General features: G+C 35.7%; 1 protein-coding gene across 3 annotated transcripts in view; it reads left to right on the top strand.

The window, feature by feature from the left end:
* Window positions 1-14,285, top strand: part of RALGPS2 (Ral GEF with PH domain and SH3 binding motif 2) — a 159,927-nt gene that overhangs the window by 79,530 nt on the left and 66,112 nt on the right. For all 3 annotated transcript variants that reach the window (XM_018060648.1, XM_018060646.1, XM_018060649.1), the window contains one exon: window positions 3,537-3,663. In XM_018060648.1, coding sequence (XP_017916137.1) covers window positions 3,537-3,663 — 127 coding nt within the window. The remainder of the gene's footprint in view (window positions 1-3,536; window positions 3,664-14,285) is intronic.

Here is a 14,285-nt window from a genome sequence, read left to right on the forward strand (position 1 = left end):
ACGTGCATAGTGGATGATACAGACAAAGTCCTGTTCTTATAGAGCTAACGTTCTACTGGGAAAAGATAAACTGTAAATAAATGATATATCGTGAATAATGATGAATGCTCTGTAGAAAAATAAAACAGAGTAAATGAGATGTAAAATACTCCCTCATGCTTTTCTGTGATATGTGGTAAGAATTTCTGATAAGTGATTGGACCCAGTTGCAGTTGGAACCTGGCAGTTGGAAAGTATTGATGACCTTATCAAAGATGTTGGAATGATTGGGTTTAAGAGAATAGTGGAGGAAAAAATGGGACAGTAAGAATAGAGAATGCCTTTGAGGAATTTTGTTGTGAAGTACTGAGGTGAGGGCCAGAGGTAACTAGAAGAAATGTGAGATTAAAGATTTGTGGTGTTTTGCTTTGATTTTAAAGATGAGATCCATAACAGTATGCTTGAGTGGTAGTACAGTGATCTAGTGAAATGAGGAGGTGGTAAGAAGTCAAGCCTGTGATACCCTAGATTAGCCCAGAGGAGATGAGGTCCAGTACTCCAGTGGGGCAGGAACAGTGTCTCTGTTTTAACAGGAGAGAAGGGAGTGTGATTGGTTACAGACACAGGTATATTGGTAGATTTGGTGGTGGGATTCTGCAGAATAATTCTGCAAAATTGTGTTTCATAAGACATAAGAAGCAAGGTCATTAATTGACAGTGGGAGAGGTATTGGAGGTTTGAAGCGAGAGGAAAGGATGAAAGTCATCAAGGGAACTGTGAGAGTGAATTAATTAGGGAAACGTGTAGGTCTTAGTCAGGTCCACTTGAGATTTTTGGTCATGAGCTTAGAGTGAAACTTAGTGTTTAGCATTATTGTGAAGAAGAGCTGAGGATTCATTGTATTTAACCAGTTGGAATTTTTCTAGGCTTGTTTGTACCACAGAGGGGTCAAGAATAGTACAAGAGATAAAGTAGGTAAATATAAAAGTTGTGATAGATGAGGACTCTAACCCAAGTAAAAAGAAAGAAATAATGAACAGTGAAAGGGTGGTATGGTGGAAAATCCTGGTGCCCTCAAATACAGGGAATGTACCAAAAAACAACATCGCAAATGGGGGAAATATTAGAAACGTTCTCTTTAACATCAGGAAAAAGTATGCCCATTTTCACTGTTTCTACTCAACATAAAAATTTTAGCATAGTGAAAAAAGATTAGAAATAATAGGATATACCCTCAAAAAATTAGAATTACATTGAGTTACCACTTATCCATCAACTCCACTTCTGGGTATATACCCAAAAGAATCAAAGATTGGGACTCAAACAGGCATTTTTATACCGGTGTGTAAAAAAGCATCATGATTAACAACAACAAATAGGTATGAACAATCCAAATGTCCACGAACAGATGGATGAATGTACGAAATGTGGTGTAAACATACAGTGAACTGTTATGCATCCTTAAAAAGGACTGAAATTCTGACACGTGCTGCACCGTGGATAAACCTTGGTGATGATATGCTCAGTGAAATAAGCTAGACACAGTAATGATGTGTGTCCAGAATGATTCCATTTATATGAGGTACCAAGAGTAGTCAAATTCATTGAGACAGAGTAGAAGGTGGTTCCCAGGGCTGAGAGGAGCAAGAAATGAGGAGTTCTGTTTAATGGTTACAGAATTTCAGTTAGGGAAGATGGAAAGAGTTCTAGCCATGGATAACTGCAATGATTGATGGATAATGTAAATGTACTTAATGCCACCAAACTATACACTTAATACTGGTTAAAACGGTAAATATTATGTATATTTTACCACAGCTTTTAAAAATAGCCCTCTAAAAACAAGTCTCTGCTATCCCACCCCAAATTGAATCCTTTCATTCTGATTATTGATTTGTTACTGTGATTATTCTGATTATAGTGTTGTTATTATTATACATATTAGATTATTATTATTATTCTGATTATTGTGTTATTTTTATACATATCAGACTCCATGCTTCTTTTGTTTTGTGTTTCAGATATGTCAAAATCAGCTATGAGTTCCAAGTAATTTGTTTCTCCAGATACTGTACCAGAGTTCTGGAATGATTGACTTTGGGGGGAAAAAAAAAAAAAAGATTTCTTGTTATAACACCTTGCTGTGTCATGCAATATTTTGCATATTCAAATACTTTGTTATGTGTGAGAGAAAAGAATGTTTGGATTTATAGATCGAAGTGGAGGGTTGCACCTAATCTTGAAAGTGCTAATCAAGTGTGTTGAAACTGGGCCACAAAAACTCGTGAAACCAGTGTTTGCAGGAAAACCTATCTAAAACATTCAGGCAGAGGACTCTTTGAACTCTAAGTTTTAAAGAGGAAGGAATACTGCTCAGACAGTTTCTTTGTTTTTGTTTGTTTTTTTTTTAGAGATTATCTAAAGATAATCTGTTATCTTGGAGCCTGTGAAAAATAGATTACAGCATCAATCCCAACTATATTACTTGTAATATTAAAAAGAGTAGTGGATTAGATGTTAGAATAGGCTGTCTCCAGGACCAGACTGAGACCCTGAAAAGCAGGACCTAGTCTTTGTGAGTGATGACTGACGAGTGTTGGTGTGTTCTGCCTCTCCTTGGGGTCTCAGTCGCCTCATCTTTAAATTAGTCCTCTTGACTTTTCTCTTAACCTCATAGGAGAATTAGATGAGAATTTTATAGGTGGAAGTGTTTTGCCTGCTATAAAATAACAAATATTTTGTGACATAAAGTGAAATCTAATTTACAACATAATGAAATAGTAACTTCACATATTTAAAGAAGAGATTTTTTTTTCCCAGAGTCTTTGAAACACTTAAAAACATGTGTTTTCTGAATCTTTTAGTTAATATTATTTTGGATGACTGCCCTTTCTGTCCTTTCATTCCCCTTGTTATCTCCATTTTTCTCAAAGGGCACGCATTACAAATCTACTCTTCAAGCCTCCTCAAACAGCTGCAGTTGATTGTTCAACTGTATGTAATACAGCATTGGTTAAAGGGATCAAGGAAAAAAATGTCAGAAATCCAAACATGTAAATTGTAGTTTTATAGTACTGGTAGGACTAGGTATGGTTAGAGTCATCCAGAAAAATTATTACTTTAAATTATGAAATTCAGTATTTATTTTTGAATGCTTATGTAAGAATTAACTATCTTTGAGGGGGCAGGGGACAAGTCATGAAAATATTTGGGCCTTTGAGGTGAATATGAATATATAATTATTTTAAATTAGGAAAATGACTAATAAAAATTGTTTAACCATTTAAAATAGTAAAGATGAGAAATAATGTATTATAATGTACTACTTAGTAAGTTAATTATTTTAGGTACATACAAAGTATATTATATTTTATAAACAATGAATTTGGGTTTATTATATTAATAAACATGTCTGGTTTTGTTTTATTTATATACTACCAAAATATAATTAAAATAAAACTTTGAAATTAAAATTCAAATTTATAGTAATTGTAACTTTTAAGTCTTTAATAAAATTGGATACAGAAATAACTTGGGCTTTTCTGTTTGTCTTTTAGTTATTAAGTCGAAAAGACAAAACTACCTTTGAAAAACTAGAATATGTAATGAGTAAAGAAGATAATTACAAAAGACTCAGAGACTATATAAGTAGCTTAAAGATGACACCCTGCATTCCCTATTTAGGTGAGTTATGTCACTATGCCTAGTTGTTGCTCTACTTTAATCAATAGTTTATAAAAAAAAGTCAATGGATTTTAAAAGTTTGTGTCTCCTTTAAAGAAGTTAAAGGATTCTTAAGTTGAAAAAATTGTCTAGAGGAATGTGTTACCTTACTACCTGGAATGTATTTTCATTTTTTCTTAGAAATGAACCATATGGTAAAGCCATACATTTGTGCTATTTTAGTAATACTTTGAAAGAATGAACTAGTAGTTTGCAGTGAAGTTTAATGCTGTGAAAATATTTAACATTAACTTAAGAAATTGATCGAAAGATATAATGAATTTATTGTCAACATCATGAGTTCTTACATTGTTGGCAGAATTATGAAAAACAGTCTCAATGAAGCTGTTATTGTTTTTCTGGAAGAAATTAGCTGTTTAGCTGTGCAAATTTAGCTCAGTACTGAGACAAATCTGTATTTTACATATTATTACGCATAGTGTGTATCTCTTTATTGTATATTTTACAGTGTTGATGAATTCCAAGAAGTATTGAACCAATAACACAAGATGTTCACCAAAATATGAATAGTAATTTTTATTAGGTGTTTGAATTTTTAAAATGACTGAAACTATACCTTTTTAATGTATATATGAATGTAAATACAAAAATATGTATACCTAGTATATGCATTATATTAATGTATACCTCGTATATACATCAAAGTAAATTGACTTGATCCTGTGTAGAGAGTAATCAAAAGATAACATTTGTTTTTACCCCCTATTTCCACTCTGTCTTTTATGTAACTACTCATACTGGATTTCACCGTAACTGTTTCTGAAAATCATGGAAAAACCTGTTACTTGTTTAGGAGACTCTACAGTGCCATCTCTGAAGTCTTTATAGCACCACTGAACAAAAAGTACCAGTATAGAACCAGAACTCAAAGTAGGGGCAAAGACAGCTGATACACTGTCGTTCAACTGCTCTAGACCATCACCTTAATTTGTCAGAGATCTTAACTCATCATATCATTGTGGGACATTCTCAAATTCCAGTGGGAATAGGAAATGTTGTACATCCTATGTTGAAGGCAGAATACTCCTATGCATTGTACAGTGACCACATACTGTTTATCTGTTTCTTTGATAAATAGTTCAGGGCCATAATAAACATAACTCAGTCAGAGAGGCTCTAAGCTGATATTAGGAAAGGCATTCTGCATACACTCTACTTTCTACCATTACCTTGGCTTTGACATTCTTGAAAGTGGGGAAAGGAAGAATAGAGGACTTTTAAAAGTCATCAATATCTTCATACTTCATAAAAACATAAACTTTTCATAGCATAAAGAACATTAGACAGAATTTTTTGAATTCATGTTGCTCAGTTGTGTCCAACTCTTTGTGACCCCATGAACTATAGCCTGCCATGCTCTGTTTGTGGAGTTCTCCAAACAAGGATACTGGAGTGGGTCGCTGTTCCCTTCTCCAGGGGATCTTCCCGACCTAGGGATTGAACCCAGGTCTCCCAAATTGCAGACTGAGAATTGGGAACTGTAAATTCCAAAATGGTTCTATGATATTCATTTTTCAAGTCATTGAATTGTCTTCTTTAAGCCTTGTTTTCTTTACCTAGAAGTAGCACACATGTTTTTCTTAAGGCTGAATGGGACCACAGCGATCTCTTCTATATAAATCACTTATACTACACTTGAGAAAACCAAAGTCCAGAAAGGTAGAAGAGCCGATTCAGAATCCTAAAACCTAGTTAATGACAGTTCTGAGATTCTGACCTAACATCTTTCCAATTATAGCTGCTAAACTCTTATTTTAAAATTTACTGATTCCACAATTGTGTTTTTTCTCATTGAAATAAATATTTTTCTCAAATTTCATAATTTGTTTTTTAGAAAAGGAGAATTAAGATTATTTTCTATTAAAAAGAACAAAATAGCTTAAATCCTTTTGCTGTGTTGTCTAGTTCAGGGGTCTTTGTTTTATATTTATCCACAGTAGAAACTTCAATAGAGGGTTTGAAGTTGTCTGTGCATGTGCACTTAAGCACACTGTTATATACCTATGAGGGTGTGGTGGGAAATCACTGAAATAGTGGAATCTGGAAAAGTTTTCCTTTAGAAAATATACCTGTTTTCTCCCAACTCTGATACCTGAAACGGAGTTTTTTGTTTTTTTTTCCTGTGGGTTAAAGCAAATGAAGAAAACACTGAAGTATAGAAGTTAGTTTGGAGAAAATAATAGAACCATAATCTTTCCTGTGTCTTCAGTTTGGTCTGCATTAACTCCTCTTTGCAGTTATTTTTCACTTTATAGAATCTTATGACCCAGAATCTTCCTTACTGAAATTCTCCACCAGTAGAACCAGTCTCTCTTGATTTACCTTCTAATTTATGGCTTTTGTTTTTTTGACTCCGCTTTCTCTGCCTTTCTCTTAAATCTGTTCTTCTAAAGGTCTCAGTCCTTTCCTTTTATTCCATACACACACTTAAAGTGGTCTCATTCAGCTTTTTCCCATATATCACCTGATGACTGCCAAATCTTAGGTTGGACCTATATATTCAATTGGCTTTGTAATTCCTGTGGCTTAGTAACATTTTAGAAACTCAAATACAGATTGAATGAGATATCTATTGGTAACTCTTAATTTAACATGTTCAGAAGTATATTAATCATTTTCCCCCTTTTTCTATATCTTATCTCCATCTTACAGTGTTGCATTATCTACACTGCTCCACCACCCTCAACACTTGGCAGGTTTTCTGTTCTTTGTTTTTGGCTTTACTGGATTTCTCCTCCTCCTCTCCTTCTCATACCCTCTGTTAGTTCAGTTCAGTTCAGGTCAGTTCAGTTGCTCAGTCATGTCCAACTCTGCGACCCTTTGTTAAGCAAGATGACTGTTTGTGAGGGTTATCAAGAATTAGAAGCCAAAGTGAAAGTGTTAGTTGCTTAGTCATGTCTGACTCTTCACAACTATATGGATTGTAGCCCACCAGGCTCCTCTCTCTGTGGAATTCTCCAGGCAAGAATACTGGAGTAGGCTGCCATGCCCTCCTCAAGGAGATCTTCTGGACCCGGGGATTGAACCTGGGTCTCCTGCATTGCAGGCAGATTGTTTACCATCTGAACCACTGGGAAATCTCCATTAGAAGCCAAAGGGTGAAGAGGAATGGCAAAAACTTATGCTAAAAATAGAAAACATACACTTTCAGTTCAGTTCAATTCAGTTGCTCCATCATGTCTGACTCTGCAACTCCATGGACTGCCACACATCAGGCTTCCCTGTCCATCACCAACTCTCAAAGCTTGCTCAAACTCAGGTCCATGGAGTTGGTGAGGCCATTCAGCCATCTCATCCTCTGTCATCTGCTTCTCCTCCTGCCTTCAATATTTCCCAGCATCAGGGTCTTTTCCAGCGAGTCAGCTCTTTGCATCAGGTGGCCAAAGTATTGGAGTTTCAGTTTCAGCTTCAGTCCTTCCAGTGAATATTCAGGACTGATTTCCTTTAGGATGGACTGGTTGGATCTCGTTGCAGTTCAAGGACTCTCTCCAGAGTCTTCTCCAACACCACAGTTCAAAAGCATCAATTCTTTGGCACTCAGCCTTCTTTATGGTCCAGCTCTCACATCCATACATGCCTACTGGAAAAACCATAGCTTTGACTAGATGGACCTTTGTCAGCAAAGTAATGTCTCTGCTTTTTAATATGCTGTTTATGTTTGTCATAGCTTTTCTTCCAAGGAGCAAGCATCTTAATTTCATGGCTGCAGTCCCCATCTGCAGTGATTTGGGAGCGCAAAAAAATAAAGTCTGTCACTGTTTCCATTGTTTCCCCATCTGTTTTCCACAAAGTGACGGAACTGGATGCCATGATCTTAGTTTTCTGAATGTTGAGTTTTAAACCAAGTTTTTCACTCTCCTCTTCCAATTTCATCAAGAGGCTCCTTAAGTTCTTATTTGCTTTCTACCGTAAGGGTGGTGTCATCTGCATATCTGAGGTTATTGATATTTCTCCCAGCAGTCTTGATTCCAGCTTGTGCTTCATCCAGCCCAGTGTTTCTCATGATGTACTCTGCATAGAAGTTAAGTAAGCAGGGTGACAATATACAGCTTTGACATACTCCTTTCCTGATTTGGAACCAGTCCCTTATTCCATGTCCAGTTATAACTGTTGCTTCCTGACCTGCATACAGATTTCTCAGAAGGCAGGTCAGGTGGTCTGGTATTCCCATCTCTTGAAGAATTTTCCACAGTTTGTTGTGATCCACACAGTCAAAGGCTTTGGTGTAATCAACAAAAGAGAAGTAGATGGTTTTCTGGAACTCTTTTGCTTTTTTGATGATCCAGTGGATGTTGGCAATTTGATCTCTGGTTCCTCTGCCTTTTCTAATTCCAGCTTGAACATCTGGAATTTAACAGTTCACAGACTGTTGAAGCCTGGCTTGGAGAATTTTGAGCATTGCTTTGCTAGCGTTATGAGATGAGTGCAATTGTGTGGTAGTTTGAGCATTCTTTGGCATTGCCTTTCTTTGGGACTGGAATTAAAACTGACCTTTGCCAGTCCCTTGGCCACTGCTGAGTTTTCCAAATTTGCTGGCATGTTGAGTATAGCACTTTCACAACATCATCTTTTGGATTTGAAATAGCTCAACTGGAATTCCATCACCTCCACTAGCTTTGTTTGTAGTGATGCTTCCTAAGGCCCACTTGACTTTGGATTCCAGAATGTCTGGCTCTAGGTGAGTGATCACACCATCATGGTTGTCTGAATCATGAAGATCTTTTTTGCATAGTTCTTCTGTGTATTCTTGCCAGGAATATTCTGTATTCTGTACAGAAGTATTCTGTGTATTCTTGCCAAGAATATTAGGTATTCTGTACACGAAATGTACACTTTAACATCTACATAATTTTATACATTGGATTCTCCATATAATTATTCATCCCTGTACCAGTCTGTAAAGAAGCATCTGAGATGGTGAGATGATTGCGGAACATTTGGCACAAACATTTGGTAGACTTAGGACAGGAAAATAAAACAGTGAAATATTTGTCAGACAAGTTCTTGTGATGCAGTTAAGCTCGTTTCCAGCATGAAAATCACCTTTTTAATGTAGTGACAGTTTTATTTTATAGCACACTTTGAGATTAAATGTATTCATCCCATCTATCAAAATAAACATGCTTTTCCTAAGAAAATGTGAAGCATTTCAACTTTATACAACTTTTTGACTGCTTGATTTATTTATATCATAGGCAGCTGGTTCATTTTCTCATTCCTAATCTTCAATACTAAAGTATGTTGAAGAATTAAGATTTTACAATAGTTTATATCCTGTTAATGTTTACATTTTTCATATTTTGTCCTTATTTAAAATGAATTAGGATCATGGTTTTTAAATTTAACTTTTCTTCAGAATTTTTTCCCCACTCATATTAAACTAGGCCTAGAGCAGATAGATGCCAAAAATGACAACATTTGCAAGATGCTGTACATTTGATAGGAGATAACTTGTCCTGAAGACATTTGAGAGATAATACTCATTGTGCATATTAGGAGCTTCAATACTCATTGTGCATATTAGGAGCTTCTAGTTAACTATCCCTGCTCAAGTGTACATAATTTACATAATGCTATCCTTTATCCAGATGGCTCCATGGTAAAGAATCCGCCTGCCAAGCGGACGACCGGGGTTGGATCCCTGGGTCAGGAAGATCCCCTGGAGAAGGAAATGGCAGTGTATGTCAGTATTCCTGCCTGGGAAATCCCAGGGATAGAGGAGCCTGGCTGGCTACAGTCCATGGGGTCGCAAAGAGTCAGACAGAACTCAGTGACTAAACAACCACCCCTTATCCTTCAATGTCTGCGAAGGTTCTTTTGGGACAGATGTGTCAACCAAAAGAATCTGTACTGTACAGAGAAAAGCTAAATGTTAATCACCTATTCTTAACATAAGAGGCATTATCCAAACTAACAGTGTTTTTAGTGTTATGAATTATGAACGGAACCAACCATCATTCTTTATGAAATTTAAAACAGAAAATGGAGACTTAAATACTGACAAAACTCTTACTTTGATACTGCCAGATTTATTTATAATTCAATGTGGATTAAATTATAAAAAGTAGAAAATGTTTTCTTGGCTTTCAACTCATCATCTGTTGAAAAGTTGTCTCTTCTGTTGGTTTGCATTCAAGGTAAAAATTAGTCAGCCTGGACAATATAGTGAAAAGTTCTTAGGCTAAGGATGCAGTTTTTCTGGAGAGAAATAGTTTGGCAAATTTCAAGGAAAAAATTGTTTTATATGAGAATTATTGCTTTAAATCTGAAAATCATTAACAGCCCTCATTTGTTCTTGTCATTGGAGAATAATCTTAAGGGGCTTATTGGAGAATTTGGCATGGGAAGTTTTGCTTTGCTGGAGAGAGGGGAAAAGAGCATTGTGCAAAAATAATTTAGTTGTTGTATGAAACATGATAAATATTCTTTCATGTGCATTTTCTAGCCTCATTTCTACTTTATTTATGTAATTTTGGGAAGATGCAGTAGCTCACCAGCTTAGGATGTTTTCTGGGAAGGAAAACATATGTTTTTAAAACTATGGAAATAAGTAAGTTGTTGCAGTTCTGTACACTGCTTCCTGTCAAGTAGAAGCAGAATGTTACAGAGAAGTAAGATGGCCTGACTCTGTCTCATAGAGACACCCCCAACTTAATTTGCAATTTTGTATGTTAGATTTTCAAGATAGCCCCCTCTCCCCCCGCCCCGCTTTTTTTTTCCCCCCTTTTTTGAGAAGAGAAAAGCTGTCTTTATGTTGGGCTTCTCTGGTGTCTCAAGTTGGTAAGGAATCTGCCTGCAATGCAGGAGACCAGGGTTTGATCCCTGGTTTGGGAAGATTCCCCGGAGAAAGGAATACCAACCTGCTCTAGCATTCTTGACTGGAAAAGGCCATAGATAGAGGAGCCAGGTGGGGTTTTTTTTTTCTTCTCCTTTTGTGAGAATAGAAAAGCTTTCCTTATATCCATCTGTAATAAAGAATATAAATTGTGCCCTTTCCATCCCCTATCCTCTGACAAGCACTATTTTGTTTTCATTAATCTCTCACCCTCAGCAGTGTGTAATAAACCCTTAGTTTGTCTTGGTCCAGGGCTCTATATTTAGCATCTCAAATAAAAGTGGCCACTTAATATTTAATACTTAACTGGTTGACTTCATTAGTTAAATTATCTCTTTCTGGCTCTTCCCGTTGTTCCAGCAATTTTATTTGTGTGTCATTTTTTGTGTACAACTGCCTACCTACTCCCAGTGTTCCGCTGGCCATCCAGTGTTTGCTTAGCGCTGTTCTTGGTGATAGATGTAGAGCAGAGATCAAAGTGGACTTTGAACCTTCCTTTGTGGAACTTATCGTCTCTTTAATACCAACCACTGTGTTGATGTCCATTACCTTGTGAACAACCTCTCCTATCTCCTAAGCTGTGAAAGAGGTGCACAACATTATAGGCCTTGATAGCAGTGCCCTCATCCCAGCAATGTGTGAAGCATGCCTAAACTTGCAAGGACCTTCAGATGTTATCTGATCCTCTTTAATGTTTCTGGAATTTTCAACCTATCTTGATCCCTTAGAAGAATATAGTTCTTTAATTTTATATCAGTTTTAGAAATTTTTGCTAATCTATATACAAATATTTTCAAAAACAGTAGCTTTTTATTCACATTTCTACGAAGATATTTTGACAAAGTCCAAAGTTTTAATGAGGGTGTTTTCCCTGCCCCTTTGGTAGAATTTTACTTGGTTAAATGTATAAAAGTCTCTGGCACTGATCTCAAAAATGCCTAATGGTCAAAAAATGTCATTGGCTTTTAATATTTTAAGAGTTTTATTCCATTTTCCTTTCTTTGATTCGTAGGTAACGCACAACATGGGTTACTTTACCTTATTCTTCTCATTAGGATTACATAGTGAATTCTAAAACAGCAATAAAGCATGTTCAGTCATTTTCTTCTGAATCCTGAGAATGAGGTCTGAAATGAGCTCTGACCAAATGGCAGCTAGCCCTAGCTTTTTCTTTGGCCAGAATTACATTTCCATTTTCCATTACCTCATTTATATCCTTTTTTACTCTCATTCTTTTTTATATATTGAAAATTCTTCTACCTTTCTTTAATAGTGTATTTTCTGAAGTTTACTTTAGACCATTCAAAGACTTGTGATATAAAAGGGCTGGGTATGGGGTTATATTGATTGCTTTCCCATTTTCATAGTTTTGGGTTGTTTTTTTTTTTGGAAAGGCCTATATCTTTAAAATATATTTATATTATGTATAGAAGTTATATAGATCTGCATTTTAATCATAAACAGAATCAGATTCCCCCAGTTCCAACAGCTTTGCCAGCAGTGTTTCCAACTTGCTATTTCAGTAATGTGTTTTGTACATTTTTTAGCAAACCTTAATAGGAGGATAATAATAAAAATCTTAAGTAACATTTATTTGCAACTTAATCCCATATGCCCAACATTGTATACTTTACATAAATTTTCTAATTTGTTACAACAGTTTATAAGTGATATTATTATTCATATAAGTGAAGAAACCCTGAACAAGGGAGGTTAAATTGACTTGCTTTTAAGATATGCATTATAACCATTTCATTTATAGCTCCAAGAAAGCATTATGGAATTATATTAGTATTTTGGAAATCCATCTTTAGTTTTAATTTTGAGTTCATTTTTCAGTCTTTCCTGTAATTATCTATAGAATTACAATGTAGTAACTATTGGCCCCACTGACAAAATTGAAAACTGAGCTTATTTTTTAGGTGGCTTCTTTAAGCAGGGGTCATGACATCATTAAGTAGAATCATTCTTTTCTTACTTATTTTCTCAGACACTAAAAAGAATTAAAAAATCGTTAGGATATAGTCATCTTTAACTTACTATTGATTAATTCAAGTATATAAAAATCATATCCCATTAGTACAGATTTACAGGTAATTTGAAACATTTTCATAGTTGTAGAAGCTTTTACAGTTTTCTTATATGATTACCAGTAGGAGTCCTAACAAATATAATGCCAAAAGAATTAGCACTCCTTGACTCAATAGAGTCAAGTGAACATTAAACTGAAAATCTGATCTTTACACTCACGCAGGCTTGGAGCCTGAGGATGAGTTTATTAGTTCATATCTACTTAATTTTAGAGATGCCAAGTTTCCTCGACATTGATGATGTCCCATTGAGTGGAGGATAGAATCTAAGTCATTTTTAGGATAAGCTTCATTTCATTTATTAAAAATAACTAAACATAAGTAATCCTTCTATAAACCAGCTCCAAGTTTATAGCTCAATCTTACTGAAGGTAAGGCAACTGCATCTTATTCCCCAGTAACCTATAAAGCAGCTAGCTATCAGACCTTGCCTACCATACATATGACTTACCTAATCGCTCACAAGATTCTCATTAGGCTGAAATCTCTTAGTGTGGTGATTCCTTTTTAAATCTTTTTGGCTGTGCCACACAGCATGTGGGATCATAATTTCACAACAAGGGACTGAACCCTAGCCCCCTGCACTGGAAGCGTAGAGGCCTAACCACTGGACTACCAGAGGAGTCCTTTTTTTTTTTTTTTTTTTTTCTTTTTTTCCTACGGCAGTTCTTAACTTAATTTTTCTTATGGCCAGTGCTCTTTACTACCTGCCATTAACAGGTGACATAGCTCTATTAAGTTTGCGCATGAAGATCATAGATTAGTATAATTTTGTGCTGGAAAATTTGGATATTGTTTCTTTTAGCACGTTTGTTACTCACTCTATGCAAGGCACCACATGATAGGTAATGCAGAAAGTATATAGATGAGCAAAAATAATCTGGTAGTTGAAGTCTGCTGAGTCCTTACTAGTATCAAGCGTTATTCTAAATGCTTTACCACATGTATTACCTCATTTGATTTTCACAGTAACTGCACGAGCTAGGTACTGTTGTTATCTCCATTTTATAGATATGAAAACTGAGGCAGGAATATATAAATTGTCCTCAGGAATATCTAAGTCTAACACATGTACATAGTAGATTTGAGCCACAAATCCAAGCAGTTCTGCCTTTAGAACCTATGCTTAGTCATCATATAATGTTGCTTCCTACTCCTTGATCTCGAGGAACTTAGTTGCCTAAGTTATTCTTAAGCTTTCCAGGAACTTTAGAGCAGAGCTGTATCACCTCTCTATAAAGGAGGGTACAGTGGACTCTATGGGCAAGGTGCTGTTAGCATTCAGCAGTTTTCCAGTTTGTATGTTGACTTTCACATGATTCTGGTGTTAATAATATTCCACTTCTATGAAAATTCTCTGAGACTTGTCTTTAATAGGGTTTTGGATATGTGAGTGAAATGCTGTAGTTCTGCAAATAAATGGAATGCCCTAGTAAAGTTTTATTCAATTAAGATTTGATAAAACAATTAGATGCTTAATTTCTCCCAGAAATTTTATAGTGGATTTTTATGGTTCTAGGGGTGGTAGAGAGGGACTTGAAAGCCACTCCAAAATGACCATAGATAAAGCAGAAAATAACATTGCTATCGGTTTGATGTTCTCTTACCTTCTTTCACCAGAAGTTTTGAGATGTGGC

Source organism: Capra hircus, chromosome 16 (genome assembly GCF_001704415.2).
Source record: "Capra hircus breed San Clemente chromosome 16, ASM170441v1, whole genome shotgun sequence".
Lineage (NCBI taxonomy): Eukaryota > Metazoa > Chordata > Mammalia > Artiodactyla > Bovidae > Capra > Capra hircus.